Source organism: Bombina bombina, chromosome 10 (genome assembly GCF_027579735.1).
Source record: "Bombina bombina isolate aBomBom1 chromosome 10, aBomBom1.pri, whole genome shotgun sequence".
NCBI lineage: Eukaryota > Metazoa > Chordata > Amphibia > Anura > Bombinatoridae > Bombina > Bombina bombina.
The window spans coordinates 57822218-57839760 of record NC_069508.1 but is presented as its reverse complement, the minus strand read 5'-3'; the positions used below and the strand labels follow the sequence as shown (position 1 = coordinate 57839760).

The 17543-nt window shown below is 38.7% G+C and overlaps 1 protein-coding gene across 1 annotated transcript in view; it reads left to right on the top strand.

The window, feature by feature from the left end:
• ABCA4 (ATP binding cassette subfamily A member 4) overlaps positions 1 to 17543 on the top strand; it is a 382609-nt gene that overhangs the window by 186846 nt on the left and 178220 nt on the right. Inside the window, exon 17 of the mRNA XM_053693132.1 lies at positions 6099 to 6182. Coding sequence (XP_053549107.1) covers positions 6099 to 6182 — 84 coding nt within the window. The remainder of the gene's footprint in view (positions 1 to 6098; positions 6183 to 17543) is intronic.

Sequence of the window (17543 nt, the reverse complement as noted above, 5' to 3'; positions counted from 1 at the left end):
AAGCAAGGTTTGGGGCTATGCTGTGTACATGTAATCCTCTTTAGTAAGAGTAATGGTGGCTTTTAGCAGTTAGAAGATGGCGAGGTTGTCTTTGCTTACCTTCCAACATTTATGCTAACCCTAAATAGAAAACCAGGGTTGGTTTTTCTTTGTCTACAGGTCTATGTCAGTGAGGAATCTATCATACCTGTTGCTGTACCTGCCCTACAGCGGATTCACAGGTAAGTGCTTTTACCTTCTAGGTGAGAAGGATGCAGCACTTAGGATTTCCTTTTTTTTTTAAAAAAGAAAAAGAAAAGGATATATAGAGAACAAGGTGGATCCTTATGGGACTGTATATCCCTTAAAAATTGGGGGATTTAGTTGGGCAGCAGTTCAGGGTACTGTTCTGTCATATGAAGGCTCTTTTATTTTGGCTATGGGGATATGTTTGGCACAGTTTACCCTTATTTTGTTTCAGGGTACTATCTCTTTAAGGAGGTCTTGTTTGGCGGTTCTTTTTACCGCGTTTATGCCTCTGGATTGCACATTTGAAAAATACTGCAATCATGTGACTGCTCAGCTTACTTCCACTAAGCGGTTTGTTACTAGTCGGCTATGTTTGTAGGAAGCTGGGTTACAAGGGGACAAAGCGGATTTTATGGCGTTTGATTGTTTTTTCTGCCTGTCGCTTCTCACTGATCTGCAGTTTAAACAGGATTATTATTTCTGCTGGTGTGGATTTGATTCTTGGTTGCCGTTTGGGTGAGTCTCTCCAGCTTTGCTGGGGTGTAGATGTGCCGGTTATTTGATTAATATATATTTTTATAAGAGTAAATTGATATATACAAAAATTAAATTTTAAAAAAGAAAACGTTTTTTTGTGGCTATTTGATTTGCTATGAATGCCAATCCCAAACTTTCTCTGTCCTTTGACAGATGTCTTTACTGTGCAGATGCCCAGGTTATACCCCTGTGCAATTTTGTTCCTCTTGCCTAAATAAAGTGTTATTATCTAACTATAAGGATACCCTATCTGAGCCTTCTTTCTCTCAGGATAATGCTTTTCAGGCTCTGTCTTAGCCTTCTCCTAACATGTCCCAGTCTTAGACAGAGTCACATGCAGTGCCCTGCGGTTCCTCTCAGTCAGTCACTGGGAGTGTTTTTTTACCTAAAGATTTTGCTGCTCAGTTGACTTCTGCAGTTTCTGCAGCCTTAAGTGCTTTACCTAGTTCTGATAAGAACATTTCTATGGGTTCTGATTCTGCCAAGACTGATCTGGTTAGTGTCAGGGTTTTCTCCCTGTTGTGTTTGCCATGTGCTGCTGGCAGCCATTTTACTTACCTCTCTTCCTGACTATGGTGAATTGTAGGGGATGCTGCTCATTTCCTGTACTTCCTTTTATGGCCAGACTGGAGTGCAAAAATAATCACACCTTTATTAATAGCAAAAAGTCCACAAGTAAAATAACAAGCCAGGAGTCAAAACCAGAGCTGGTAGTCAGACGAGCCGAGTCAGGAGCCAAAGCGAATAGTCAGATGAGCCGGAATCAGGAACAAGGAAAACAGTAGAGTCAGGATCAAGCCAGGGATCAGGAACCAGGAAGGACGTCAGGCAGCCAGGTAATACACAGGAACTCTCACAAACAGGTCTGAGACAACGCAAAGGCAAAGCATACTGAACAGAGGCCCTTTAAATAATAAGTGATGACATCACAATTCTGAGACTGCATCCTGTCTCACGTGGATGATGCACACCAGTCTGGCCATAAAAGGAAGTACAGGAAATGAGCAGCATCCCCCACAATGCACCAGTCAGGAAGAGAGGTGAGTAAAATGGCTGCCAGCAGCACATGGCAAACAAAACAGGGAGAAAACCCTGACAGTTAGTCTTTCTCAGTTATCTAGCGAGGATCATTCCTCTGCAGCTTCTGAGGGCGAGATCTCTGATTCTGAATCTACAGTTCCTAGTACAGTAGATTCTGAGGTGGTTCATTTTAGATTTAAGCTTGAGCATCTCTGTTTACTTTTGAGGGAGGTTTTAGCTACTTTGGGTGACTCTGAAACAATTGCAGAGGCTCCTAAGAAGGCTAATAAGTTTTTGATGTCAAACCTAAATCTGTGGAGGTTTTTCCTGTCCAGGTTACATGTCTGACATTATATCTCAAGAATAGGAGAAGCCGGGTGTTTCCTTTAACGCGTCTCCTGTGTTTAAGAAGATGTTTCCTGTTGCTGATTCAGTGCGAGATCTTTGGCGTACTGTTCCTAAAGTAGAGGGCACTATATCCACCTTAGCCAAGAGAACTTGAGGATAGTTCCTCTTTTAGAGACCCTATGGATAAGAAACTGGAGAATTATTTAAGAAAGATGTTTCTTCATCAAGGTTTGCAATGGCAACCAGTTGCTAGTATTGCGACCGTTGCTGGTGCAAACTCTTATTGGTGTGACTCATTGTCTGATCTAATTTCAGAGGAGAATACTATAGAGGAGATCCAGGATAGGATCAAGGCTCTAAAACTGGCTTATACTTTAATGTATGATGCCAGCATGCAAGTAGTCAGGCTGGGAGCCAAGATTTCTAGTTTTGCGCTTATAGCCCGTAGAGCCCTATGGTTAAAATCTTGGTCTGTGTATGTGACTTCCAAGTCCAGGCTTCTGTCTCTTCTCTTTAAGGGTAAGACTTTATTTGATCCTGGTCTGGCGGAAATCATTTCCACGGTCACTGGTGGAAAAGGAGCTTTTTTACTGCAGGATAAAAAGAATCATTTTCGTTCCTTTCGTAACTTCAAGGGACAGAAATCTTCCTTGTCTTCTAAACCTGAGCAAGCCAGGACTTCTTGGAGAGCTAGTCAGCCTTGAAATAATGGTAAGCAAGGCTGGATTAAGTAGGGGGCAAGCTTCCCTTCTTTTAGCAGGCTTGGATTTGCGATGTCCCAGATCCTTGGGCAGTGAATATAGTCTCCCAGGAATACAAGATAGGATTCAAATCTTGTCACCCAGGGGCAGATTTCTCATATCGATATTATCTGTAAACCAGGTAAAGAGAGAGGCCTTCTTAAACTGTGTAAAAGATCTGTCTTCTCTGGGAGTGATTGTCCCACTTCCTCTAGCAGAACAGGGTCAGGGATTTTATTCAAATCTTTTTGTGGTTCCCAAAAAAGAGGGAAATTTTCGACTCATTCTAGACCTCAAGTGTCTCAAGAAATTTCTCAAGGTTCCATCCTTCAAAATGGAGACTTTTCGTTCTATTTTCCCTCTAGTTCAGGAAGGTCCATTAATGACCGCCATAGGCCTGAAAGACGCATCTTCATGTGCCTATCCACAGGGAACATTTCAAGTTCCTGAGGTTTGCCATTTTAGACCAACATTTTCTATTTGTAGCTCTTCCTTTTGGCCTCGCCACTGCTCCTCAAATCTTTACAAAGGTTCTAGCGGCTCTTTTGGCTGTGGCCAGATCTCTAGGAATTGCGGTGGCACCTTACCTGGACGATATCTTGGTTCAAGCGCCATCTTTTCAGTTAGCAAGATCCCATACAGATTCTCTGTTATCAATTCTCCGCTCTCACTGGTGGAATGTGAATTTAGGTCAAAGTTCCTTGGTGCCAAGTACTGGGGACGATCATAGACTCAGTATCTATGTAAATGTTCTTGACGGAGGTCAGAAAATTCAAGCTTCTTGCTACCTGTCGTTCTCTTCAGTCCTCTTTTTGTCCATCAGTGGCAGTGTGTATGGAAGTAATTGGTCTCATGGTGGCGTCCATGGACATTATTCCGTTTGCTTGCTTCCATCTGAGACCTCTACAGTTATGCATGCTTAGACAATGGAACAGAGAGCACTCATACCTCTCTCAGAGGATAGTTCTAGACTCTCAGACAAGATTTTCTCTGTCCTGGTGGATCACCCAGGACCATTTGTCTCAGGGCACTTGTTTCCTGAGACCCTCTTGGGAGATTGTGACCACGGATGCCAGCCTATAAGGCTGGGGAGCAGTTTAGGGTTCCTTAAGAGCTCAGGGACTTTGGACTCAGGAGGAGTCTGCCCTCCCTATAAATATCCTAGAATTGAGATCAATCTTCAGTTCTCTAACAGCCTGGCCTCAACTAAGTTTAGTCCGGTTTATCAGATTCCAATCAGACAACATCACTTCAGTGGCGTATATCAACTACCAAAGATGAACTCAGAGCTTATTAGCTATGACGGAGGTGACTTGCATTCTTCAGTGGGCAGAGTATCACAATTGTCATCTGGGACAACTGGGAAGCGGATTATCTGAGCAGGCAGACTTTTCACCCAGGGGAATGGGCCCTCAATCCAGAAGTATTATCAATGTTAACTCTCAAGTGGGGAGTTCCAGAGCTGGATCTGATGGCGTCTCGTCTAAAGGCCAAGCTTCCAAAATACGGAGCAAGATCAAGAGATCCTCAAGCAGCTCTGGTCGACGCCCTGGTGGTGCTATGGGATTTCGGTTTAATTTTTTTGTTCCCTCCATTTGCCCTACTTCCAGAACTTGGTTTGCGGACCTAGTGAAGATGTCGTAATTTCCCCGTGGAAATTGCCTCTGAGGAAGGTTCTTTTACTTCAGTGTCCCTTCCTCCATCCAAACTTAATTTTTCTGAAGCTGACTGCTTGGAGATTGAACGCTTAGTCTTGTCCAGACAAGGTTTTTCTGTGAAGGTTATTGAGACTAGGATTTATAAGGTATGGCGTAAATATTGGTGCAGATCTAGGGGTTTCTCTTGGAGTCAGGTGAGATTTCCCTGTATTTTATCTTTTCTTCAGTAGGGCCTCTAAACGGTCAGATTTCGGCTCTTTCGATTCTTTTGCAAAGGCGTCTAGCAATCTTGCCAGATGTTCAAGCTTTTGTTCAGGCCTTGGTTAGAATCAGGCCTGTGTTTAGGTCAATTGCTCCTCCATGGAGTCTTAATCTTGTTCTTAGGTTTCTGCAACAGGCTCCTTTCGAGCCTATGCACTCTGTTGATATTAAAAATTGTCTTGGAAGGTTTTGTTTCTTCTGGCTATTTCCCCTGCCTGTAGGGGTTCGGAGCTTTCAGTTCTATAGTGTGACCCTCCTTATCTTATTTTTCATGCGGATAAGGTGGTCCTTCGTACTAAATTAGGATTCCTTCCTAAGGTGGTTTCGGTAATTGAATGGATTTGTGGACTCTCCATGCCTTTGGAAAGAAAATAAAATGTATGCTTACCTGATAAATAATTTTTTTTCCCAGCATGGAGAGTCCACAACCCGCTCTTATTTTCTTCTTAAGACAGCTTTTTTCTAAACCTTAGGCACCTCTATACCCTTTGTATTCTCTTCTCTTTCCATGATTCCTCGGATGGATGACTGGGGATTGTGGGAAGTGGGAGGATACTTGAAGTTTTGCTGGGGTGTTCTTTGCCTCCACCTGGTGGCCAGTAGTTGAATTCCCACTAGTAATTGAATGGATTCATGGACTCTTCATGCCAGGAAAGAAAATAATTTATCAGGTAAGCATATATATATATATATATATATATATATAGTATATATATATATATATATATATATATATATATATATATATATATATATATATATATATATATTTTAAACTTCCAATTTGCTTCTAATATCATATTTAGTTTGCTTTCTTGGTATCCCTTGTTGAAAAGAAGTTAGGTAGTCTCAAAAAAAGTGCACGTCTGGAGCACTGTACACAGCATATATGCAAGAATACTTTTAACAATGTCATACATAGAACTCCAGACACATGCATGCTAAATATCTAGGTATGCTTTTCAACAAAGAATACCATGAGAACAACACAAATTTGATAATAGAAGTAAATTGGAAACTTTTTTTTAGAAACCTTTCATGCTCTATTTGGGTCATGAAAGAATAACTTTGGATTTCATGTCCCTTTGTTTTTCATGATTCAGATGGATCATACAGTTTTAACAAGCTGAACTGAAAGCTTTATAAGAATTTTCTCATTTATTTGTGCGTCGATCAGTGCATAGTAATAATTATATAATAGCAAAGGGCAATTAAATAAAAAAAATGTGCTTGTTGGCACAATTAAGTAATTTTTATTTCACATTTTGGATCCCATGACAATCTATACATTTTGTCTGTTTTGCAGGAGAATATGGAATCCCAAAACCGTGGTATTTCCCATTTTTGGCATCTTATTGGTGCAACTTATCCAGTCCATTTGAAGAATATAGTAAGTAACTAAATACTGGGAAAATATTAAAAGAAAAGAAACCCAAAAACTATTAGAAAGGAATACATTGTATATTCATTGTGAAACAAACTGAAAGAATGAATGGTAGATATACAGTGGGAATATTATTATCTTGCTTTGATCTTTAATCGCTCATGATTATGGAATTGCCAGAAGCTGAGTCATTTGAATGGCTTTGAAGCTAATGAGCAAAAACAAATACATTTGAACTCAGCTAATTTTAGTGCGCAATGAGCTTGTCTAATCCAGAACAACACAGGAACCATTTATAGATATTGTCCTGTACCAATTTAGCTGTAAAGCTAAACTAAGAACCGTTTAAGATTTGTTTTTATAGCAATACATTAATTCTACATTTTACTGGTCTAATAGTCACGTTGAGTTATAGCAAACATTTTTAACAATGTGTTAAAGGGACATGTAAGGCAAATTAAAGTTTTTCGATTCAATTGTCCAATATACTTCAGTTGTCAATATATCTTTATTTGGATCCAGATGATCTAAAGGTTTCTATAAAAAATCTCACCAGTACCATGAAAGCCCTGTTTGAATTCTCCAATAGCAGTTTTACTTTAAGAACAGTGTGTCTCACAAAAGGTTGTTCCCTGCATTTAAAGGGACATTAAACACTAAATACATTTTATAAGCATATTAGGTTATGCTCTGCCATCCTCTAGTTATGGGTGCAACCATGTTGAAATCTAGATCTTACCACATTCCAAAGCTAATGTGCAGTAACTCTCCTTCAAATACCTGCAATATAACCTACATTCCATAATGGCAGCACCCATGATCAATGAGAGGTGCATAAAATGAATTTAGGGCCAGATTATAAGTGGAGCGCAAAATATCGCTTCCACAAAAGAGATATTCGCGCTCCACTTTGTAATACCAGCGTACCCAAATGTGCACTGGAATTACAAGTGATGTGCAATATGAATGCGACTTCGCGTTCACATTGCTTGGAAGCATTGAGCTCACGAGAGCGCGATTCCATAGGCTCCAATGGGAGCCTCGTTCTCATTCCGTCAGACACGGCATGAGAACTAACGCAATAAATTAGCGCTCCACTTGTAGCCCTTAATGTTTAATGTCTCTTATGTAAAGGAGATGCATACATTACAAAAGGGCTCACAAAAAACCCTCGGCTAGATTTGGAGTTTTGCGTTAGAAGGGGTGCGATAGCTATGCATGCTTTTTTTTGGCCGCACCTTTTAAATACCGCTGGTATTTAGAGTTCACAGAATGGCTGCGTTAGGCTCCAAAAAAGGAGCGTAGAGCATAATTTACCGCCATTGCAACTCTCAATACCAGCGGTGCTTACGGACGCGGCCAGCTTAAAAACGTGCTCGTGCACGATTCCCCCATAGGATACAATGGGGCAGTTTGAGCTGAAAAAAAACCTAACACATGCAAAAAAGCAGCGTTAAGCTCCTAACGCAGCCACATTGTTTCCTATGGGGAAACACTTCCGAAGTCTGCACCTAACACCCTAACATGTACCCCGAGTCTAAACACCCCTAACCTTACACTTATTAACCCCTAATCTGCCGCCCCCAACGTCACCACCAGCTACCTACAATAATTAACCCCTAATCTGCCGACCGGACCTCACCGCTACTATAATAAATGTATTAACCCCTAATCCGCCTCACTCCCGCCTCAATAACCCTATAATAAATAGTATTAACCCCTAATCTGTCCTCCCTAACATCACCGACACCTAACTTCAATTATTAACCCCTAATCTGGCGACCGGACCTCACCGCTACTCTAATAAATTTATTAACCCCTAAAGCTAAGTCTAACCCTAACCCTAACACCCTCCTAAGTTAAATATAATTTAAATCTAACGAAATAAATTAACTCTTATTAAATAAATTATTCCTATTTAAATCTAAATACTTACCTGTAAAATAAATCCTAATATAGCTACAATATAACGAATAATTATATTGTAGCTATTTTAGGATTTATATTTATTTTACAGGCAACTTTGTATTTATTTTAACTAGGTACAATAGCTATTAAATAGTTAATAACTATTTAATAGTTACCTAGTTAAAAAAATTACAAAAGTACCTGTAAAATAAATCCTAACCTAAGTTACAATTAAACCTAACACTACACTATCAATAATTTAATTAAATAAATTAACTACAATTACCTACAATTAAACCTAACACTACACTATCAATAAATTAATTAAATACAATACCTACAAATAACTACAATTAAATAAAATTACATAAACTAACTAAAGTACAAAAAATAAAAAAGGCTAAGTTACAAAAAATAAGAAAATAGGTTACAAACATTTAAAAAATATTACAACAATTTTAAGCTAATTACACCTAATCTAAGCCCCCTAATAAAATAACAAAGCCCCCCAAAATAAAAAAATTCCCTACCCTATTCTACATTAAAAAAGTTCAAAGCTCTTTTACCTTACCAGCCCTTAAAAGGGCCTTTTGTGTGGCATGCCCCAAAGAAAACTGCTCTTTCGCCTGTAAAAGAAAAATACAACCCCCCCAACATTAAAACCCACCACCCACATACCCCTAATCTAACCCAAAATCCCCTTAAAATAACCTAACACTAATCCCCTGAAGATCATCCTACCTTGAGTCGTCTTCACTCAGCCGAGCCACCGATGGAACTGAAGAGGAGATCCGGAGCGGCAGAAGTGATCCTCCAAGGGGCGCTGAAGAAGTCTTCCATCCGATGAAGTGATCCTCCAGGCGGCGCTGAAGAAGTCTTCTATCCGGGCGATGTAATCTTCCAAGCGGGGTCTTCAATCTTCTTTCTTCAGGATCCATCTTCATCCCGCCGACGCGGAACATCCTTCTTTCCCGATGGACTACCGACGAATGAAGGTTCCTTTAAGGGACGTCATCCAAGATGGCGTCCCTCGAATTCCGATTGGCTGATAGGATTCTATCAGCCAATCGGAATTAAGGTAGGAAAATTCTGATTGGCTAATGGAATCAGCCAATCAGATTCAAGTTCAATCCGATTGGCTGATCCAATCAGCCAATCAGATTGAGCTTGCATTCTATTGGCTGTTCCGATCAGCCAATAGAATGCAAGCTCAATCTGATTGGCTGATTGGATCAGCCAATCGGATTGAACTTGAATCTGATTGGCTGATTCCATCAGCCAATCAGAATTTTCCTACCTTAATTCCGATTGGCTGATAGAATCCTATCAGCCAATCGGAATTCGAGGGACGCCATCTTGGATGACGTCCCTTAAAGGAACCTTCATTCGTCGGTAGTCCATCGGGAAAGAAGGATGTTCCGCGTCGGCGGGATGAAGATGGATCCTGAAGAAAGAAGATTGAAGACCCCGCTTGGAAGATGACATCGCCCGGATAGAAGACTTCTTCAGCGCCGCTTGGAAGATGACATCGCCCGGATGGAAGACTTCTTCAGCGCCGCCTGGAGGATCACTTCATCAGATGGAAGACTTCTTCAGCGCCCCTTGGAGTATCACTTCTGCCGCTCCGGATCTCCTCTTCAGTTCCATCGGTGGCTCGGCTGAGTGAAGACGACTCAGGGTAGGATGATCTTCAGGGGATTAGTGTTAGGTTATTTTAAGGGGGGTTTGGGTTAGATTAGATTAGGGGTATGTGGGTGGTGGGTTTTAATGTTGGGGGGGTTGTATTTTTCTTTTACAGGCAAAAGAGCAGTTTTCTTTGGGGGAATGCCCCACAAAAGGCCCTTTTAAGGGCTGGTAAGGTAAAAGAGCTTTGAACTTTTTTAATGTAGAATAGGGTAGGGAATTTTTTTATTTTGGGGGGCTTTGTTATTTTATTAGGGGGCTTAGATTAGGTGTAATTAGCTTAAAATTGTTGTAATATTTTTTAAATGTTTGTAACCTATTTTCTTATTTTTTGTAACTTAGCTTTTTTTATTTTTTTGTACTTTAGTTAGTTTATGTAATTGTATTTAATTGTAGTTATTTGTAGGTATTGTATTTAATTAATTTATTGATAGTGTAGTGTTAGGTTTAATTGTAGGTAATTGTAGTTAATTGTAGTTAATTTATTTAATTAATTTATTGATAGTGTAGTGTTAGGTTTAATTGTAACTTAGGTTAGGATTTATTTTACAGGTAATTTTGTAATTATTTTAACTAGGTAACTATTAAATAGTTATTAACTTTTTAATAGCTATTGTACCTAGTTAAAATAAATACAAAGTTGCCTGTAAAATAAATATAAATCCTAAAATAGCTACAATATAATTATTCGTTATATTGTAGCTATATTAGGATTTATTTTACAGGTAAGTATTTAGATTTAAATAGGAATAATTTATTTAATAAGAGTTAATTTATTTCGTTAGATTTAAATTATATTTAACTTAGGGGGGTGTTAGGGTTAGGGTTAGACTTAGCTTTAGGGGTTAATACATTTATTAGAGTAGCGGTGAGGTCCGGTCGGCAGATTAGGGGTTAATAATTGAAGTTAGGTGTCGGTGATGTTAGGGAGGACAGATTAGGGGTTAATACTATTTATTATAGGGTTATTGAGGCGGCAGTGAGGCGGATTAGGGGTTAATAACTTTACTATAGTAGCGGCAAGGTCCGGTCGGCAGATTAGGGGTTAATAAGTGTAGGTAGCTGGCGGCGACGTTGTGGGGGGCAGATTAGGGGTTAATAAATATAATATAGGGGTCGGCGGTGTTAGGGGCAGCAGATTAGGGGTACATAAGTATAACGTAGGTGGCGGCGGTGTGCGGTCGGCAGATTAGGGGTTAAAAAAATTTAATAGAGTGGCGGCGATGTGGGGGAACCCGGTTTAGGGGTACATAGGTAGTTTATGGGTGTTAGTGTACTGTAGAGCACAGTAGTTAAGAGCTTTATGAACCGGCGTTAGCCCAAAAAGCTCTTAACTCCTGTTTTTTTCTGCGGCTGGAGTTTTGTCGTTAGAGTTCTAACGCTCACTTCAGCCAAGACTCTAAATACCGGCGTTAGAAAGATCCCATTGAAAAGATAGGATACGCAAATGGCGTAGGGGGATCTGCGGTATGGAAAAGTCGCGGCTGCAAAGTGAGCGTTAGACCCTTTCCTGACTAACTCCAAATACCAGCGGGCGGTAAAAACCAGCGTTAGGACCCCCTAACGCTGGTTTTGACGGCTACCGCAAAACTCCAAATCTAGGTGCCTGAAAATTAAAACATTTTATTAAAAGAATACATTAAATTTTGAAGAAAAAAATGCAGTAAAATATTGTAATGTTTCATCACATTAAAAACTGTAACAATTTTTTTTTGCAAGAATCGTAGCTGGAAAAATTAAAATTTATATTTAAATTATTCAGGAAAAAACAGCAGAAATGATAATAAAACTAAACTGCACATGCAAAAAGCCCTTTAAAATTCATGCTTATAAGCACCAAATTAAAAATATAGGTAAAGATTACTAGTTGAGCGCAAAATATCAATTACCCAAAATCGATATTTGCGCATGTGAGTTAGGTGCAATGCGAATGCGATCTCACGTTTGCATTGCGCTCACGAGAGCGCGCTTCCATAGGTTCGAAAGGGAGCCACGTTCTGACGCCATCATACACGGCACAGAACCTAAGGGCAGAGAAAGGGGTAAGTCGTGCAGCAATGGGCAGCAAATGTAAATATATATGTATGTGAATATATACATATATATTTATGTGTTAATATATTAATATGTGTATACATATATATGTATATAAGCATATACATATATATTTACAGTTAACACACAGTTCCCATAGACCACAATGTAAAGGCACTTTTCAGTGCCATTTAACACCCCACACTCGCCATTTTTAACCCCTAAAAATTGCCTAGTGCCTAGAAGACCCCTTATTTTGGGGGCATTTGGGACACTTTTATAAAATTAAGCAGAGATTTGATCTCTAGTTAATTTTCTAAGTGCTAATTGCTACCGCAAGTTCGTAATGGCTGGTTATTTATCACACACCCACAAATGGGCGAATTTGCTAGTTTGCGGGTGCGCGTTACGTTAACGCTCTATTTAGCCCATATTGTTTTCCTTATAGTAAAATGAGTTTTCCCACCTCTCTGCTAGTAGGCTGAACAGGGATGTTCCATGGGTGTTGCTGTAAGTGTTTTCTCTAAACATTTTCTGCTGTCAAATCTTGCTGTTTTTCTATTGCAAACTGAAAGATTGTATAAAAAATGTGAAAAACATTACCCTAATACAAAAAAACATGAATACGGAAATAGAGGTAATTGTAAGATACATGGTTTGTGTTGGCTGTAGCATTTAAGTATTAAAGGGCCATTAACCCCTATATGTACTTCATGATTTAGATAGAACATGCAATTTTAAACAACATTTCAATTTACTTATGGATTCTAATTGGTTTAGTTCTCTTGCCATTCTTTGTTGAAAAGCACACCTAGGAGCTGGGAGCGAGCTGCTGATCGGTGACTGCACATATATGCCTTTTGTCATTGGCTTACCGATGTGTTCAGCTTGCAACCAGTATTGCATTGCTCCTCTTTATACAAAGGACACCCAGAGAATGAAGCAAATTTGATCATTAAAATAAATTGGAAAGTCGTTGGGACAGTCTTTATTTTTAAAATAGAAAATTCACTGAGGACAGCCCATTTGAGTGCCAGTGTGGTTTTTCATATTGCGTCCCGCAGTTTATAAAATTGTACGTACTATCTACATTGCGCCATTTTTCATTTCTTGATCCCTTTAAAACAAGAGACACTGTAGTCACTATTTGTTGAATATTGTAAAGGTTTAGATAGAAGTCACATCAAGCTGGACAGGTTTGCAATTTAAATTCTTAGTATTCAAACAAATTTCATGACCACATCGGCATCTCTATTAAAGGGACACTCAAGTCAAAATTAAACTTTCATGATTCAGATAGAGCAGGCAATTTCAAACAACTTTCCAATTTACTTCCATTAACAAAATGTGCACAGTCTTTTTATATTTATACTTTTTGAGTCACAAGCTCCTACTGAGCATGTGCAAAAAATCACAGAATATAAGTAAATGCATTTGTGATTGGCTGATGGCTGTCACATGATACAGGGGGAGTGGAAATAGACATAACTTTGCAATTTGTAAGAAAAAAATCTACTAATCATGTGAAGATCTATTGCATTGTCATTTTGTCATACATTTGCTGATTATGCAAATCTACTGTATTTCCTAGTCCTTTAAGAGAAAAAGCCAAGGACACCCAGTATTCCAATCAGTAGTTATTTATTCATGGCAGTGGTATGATGCAGAGCAACATTTTGGGGCTCCAGCACCTTCCTCAGGCTGATCAATAGCATCTCTATTTTCATATAAGGGGCATTCTGATGGACTGTAATATAATACTTCACAGTCATGTATGACTCTTAATCATCTCACAGACTTCAGCCACGTGCACATTCAAATATGCTTATCAAAACAGTTTGTTCTGCCACAGAAAAAATGATATCAGGGGCCAGTGGAGGCTCCTCCATTTGAGCACTCCCGCACGTGAACACCCAAATAAAAGGGGGAAAAAAAGAAAGAAAATAATTTATTTGGATGAATAAATATAATTTCTCCTATTGGAAAAATTATATTTATTCAGCCAAAAATTTTCTAGTCTAGACTGTCAAGTTTTATTTAAAAAAAAAAAAACCTTTTATATACATCTATGCTCTATTATACTTCTCTACCGCACGTGCGGTAGAGAAGTATAGCCTGCCATACAAATTTGCATATTTTTCCTCTATGCTTGCAGTGCAGACCATAACTGAGCCTATACCGCTCTTAATCGCACACTATTTAGTGTGCTAATTGGGCTATTTGTATGGGTGGCCAGCAGAGGGAGCACTTTTTTTTTTCAAGTTTTCTTTTTTTTTTTGCTGGCTCAGTCACGCCAAAAATTTCAGTGCGCAGGCAGCGCAGTTGGATCTCATCTGGAGTCTGGTTTGGCCGGGACTCCCGGGAGATATTAGAATCTAAATTGTAAGTGTATCTTCTACTTTTAGCCCTGCTGCGGGCTAGCACTGCACTGGACTGGCCAGGGAGGCATTGAAGTAAGAGTGTCAGACAGCAATGTATATCCTCCCCCAGTACACGCCTCTGCTTTGGAATAAGTTTGTGTGTGGTGTCGTGGGTGTCTAAGTTACAGAGTTAGCAAGATGTTGAAACGTATTTGTCTTGGGCTGCAGACACTCTCATTTTATTATTACTTAAAGTAATAAAATGAGTCTGCAGCCCAAGACAAATATGTTTCAACATCTTGCTAACTCTGTAACTTAGACACCCACAACACCACACACAAACTTATTCCAAAGCAGAGGCGTGTACTGGGGGAGGATATACATTGCTGTCTGACACTCTGACTTCAATGCTGCAGCTGCCGCCCTCCGGGGAAATGAAAAATGTATGAGCTTCCTTGCCCTTGCTCTCTTTCAATGCATCCCATTCCCTTTGTAAATTCATGAAACAGCCGGCCCCAGAGTCATACAGAAACACTCCCCCGGGTCCCCCTCTCTATTCTTGAAATATTGAGTGCTTTGCTTGGTGATATAAGAGGACGAGTAATTGCTAGTTAGCATACATAATTATGAGACTTAAAATGAAAATAAGATATTGTGGAATAGCCCCACATGACCATACAGGACTTTATTAAGTGCCAGCATTATTCCCTCTACTGATCAAGACACATGTATACATCAGGTGCCCTCATTTTAATAAAACTCTTATAAGATGCTAATTCATTAGAGTTTGCAAAATGTTTGTATTAGGCTTAGAGGTAAGGGAAAAGGATTACTTCATTTTTATTGTCAGTAAAAAAAATATGATTTATTTTTTACAGTTAATTAAAAAAAAATACTTTTATCCTATGTAAGAAAATTTTTACCCTTTTTTAGTTTAATCAGTACTTAATTTTTTAAATTATGTTTTTCCTTTTAATTATTTTTAGCCTGGTATATTGTGTCACTTCTGCATAAGACTCTCCCATAAACTGTTTATTTGCTTTTTTGCACAAGACTTGACCATATTAGAGTCTGCAGTGTAGATAAGCAAATCACTGGAAATATGTATGACAAGTTCCCTTTATTTTTATTTTTTTAAATAAAAGTGGAACTAGTGTGTGTATGTGTGTGCGTGTGTGTGTATATATATATATATATATATATATATATATATATATATATATATATATATATTGAAGAGCAATCGGAGGGGCGGGGCTTTATTTCAATGGGTGTGGTCAGGGGAGGGGCTAAGTGCACCTCCATCTTCATAATTCACCAGCCGCCACTGTCAGGGGCAGAACTATCATTGGTGCAGCAAGTGCAGTTGCACCAGGGCGCAGGTGCTGGGTGGGGCCCATAGCAACCAGTCTATTTGTAGGTGTGTGCAGAATGTGTACAATCCTGCAAGGAAGCCTTTTATTAGTGCAGTTTGCAGGTTTATCTATCTATTTCTCTATCCTAAACATCATTATAAAAAGCGGCATGTATATTACTACTTTCAACTGAATTAACTTTGGCGGGGGGGGAATAAAAATCTTTGCACCGGGGCCCTCTTTTGAGTAGGTCCTCTACTGACTGAGTGATATAATAAAGCAATCAAGCTAGCAGATTTTAGGTCTTTGAGTTGCAAATAGCCTCTTGCATCTTTTCTATATCATGCAGCGGGAATGGTAAAAAAAGTTATTTTAAAATAAATATTGTTTCTGGCAAGTTTGAAATGGCTGCCAAGCTCAGCCCACTGATGACATCATGATCTGGGCTGCATATGGCATCCAATCACAAAAGGCTCACTAGTTGGATTCAACAGACTGTCAATGCTATTCAGCAGAGTGCATAGATACAGCCCAGATTGTGATGTCATCAGTGGGCGGAGCTTGGCAGCCATTTCAAACTGGCCAGAAACAATATTCATTTTAAAATAGCTTTTTTACTGTTCCTGCTGCATGATAAAGAAAGGGGTAGAGGAAGCTATTTGCAGCTTAATCTAAGGTAAGACTTTAAGATGACTAAGGTGTAGACTGTCCCTTCAAATAATTTTACCACTTTAAAGGGACATATTTGAATCATCTTTAAAATTAGCATCAGTGTATTACCTATACAATTTGACAGTGTCACTGATTCATTAAATAGACAGTACAGTCAAAGTTAAGCTTTGATGGTCTAGCTCTAGATAGAAAATGCAATTTTAAACAACTTTCCAATTTGCTTCTGGTATCCAATTTGCTTTGAATTCTTGGTATCTTTTGCTGAAGAATAAATCTAGGTAGGCTCATAGGTGATCAGGAGCGTGCACATGTTTTAATACTCTTTAGCAGCTGTATTTGCAACAATGTATATCACTGCTACAGTGTTGCAAAACATTGCTGCCATAGGATATTAAAGACACGTGCACTCTCCTGTGTGCCGATGAGCCTACCTAGTTTTACTCTTCAACAAAGGATACCAACAGAACAAAGCAAATTGATAACAGAAGTAAATTGGAAGGTTGTTTAAATCTGAATATCCTATCTGAATCGTTATCAGCCTTTTATGTATCTTTGGTATTGACGAAGAATTAGTAAGAATTCATAAAAATCCACATCAAGGTAAATCCTCTCAGTTCCTATGTTATCCTATTTGCCTATGTTTCTATTCATTAACATTTAAAGGGCCAGTCTTCTTGATTTTTTTTTTATTGTAACACATTTACTACCAATTCCCCAGCTTTGCACAACCAATAATGTTTAGTTACAAAAATACAGACAAATCTAAATCTCTATTGAGACCTCTAGAGATTTTGATTTGTCTGTATTTTTGTAACTAAATTGTAGCCTGTGTTATCCAGCATATATCTGTTTAAATCTCATTTTATATGATATAGTGGTCTGTTTCCTCTTTTTATTTGGCTTTTTTGTAAGTGGATCAAATAATAAGCAATGTTTGTCCTTTGTAAATAAGAGAGGAAAAAACACATTTGTGTAACACAATGCACTTTGTGCCATATCACTATATCTTCTTGTTAGGTATCATTTCCTACTGTCTTTGAGTAGTACATTTAAATTGTTTAATATTTGCTGCCTTCGATACCTGTATATAGTTTTTTTATATGAAAAAGGAAAAAAGTTTTTAATTTGTTTAATATTATATTTGTCCACTAGATGGGGTAAAATTTATATATTGAGTACACTTATGGGTGTTAAAGTGAAGGTCAATTTTGATGAATTAGTGCCCGGTTTTTAATAATCCTATTAAAAACAAGGGCACTTTAATTCATCAAAATTGACATTTCACTTGTTTTCTTAAAAAACGTACCTTTTAATCCTGGCAGCTGCTCCAGCACTTCCTCCGCCAGTCGCAAGCC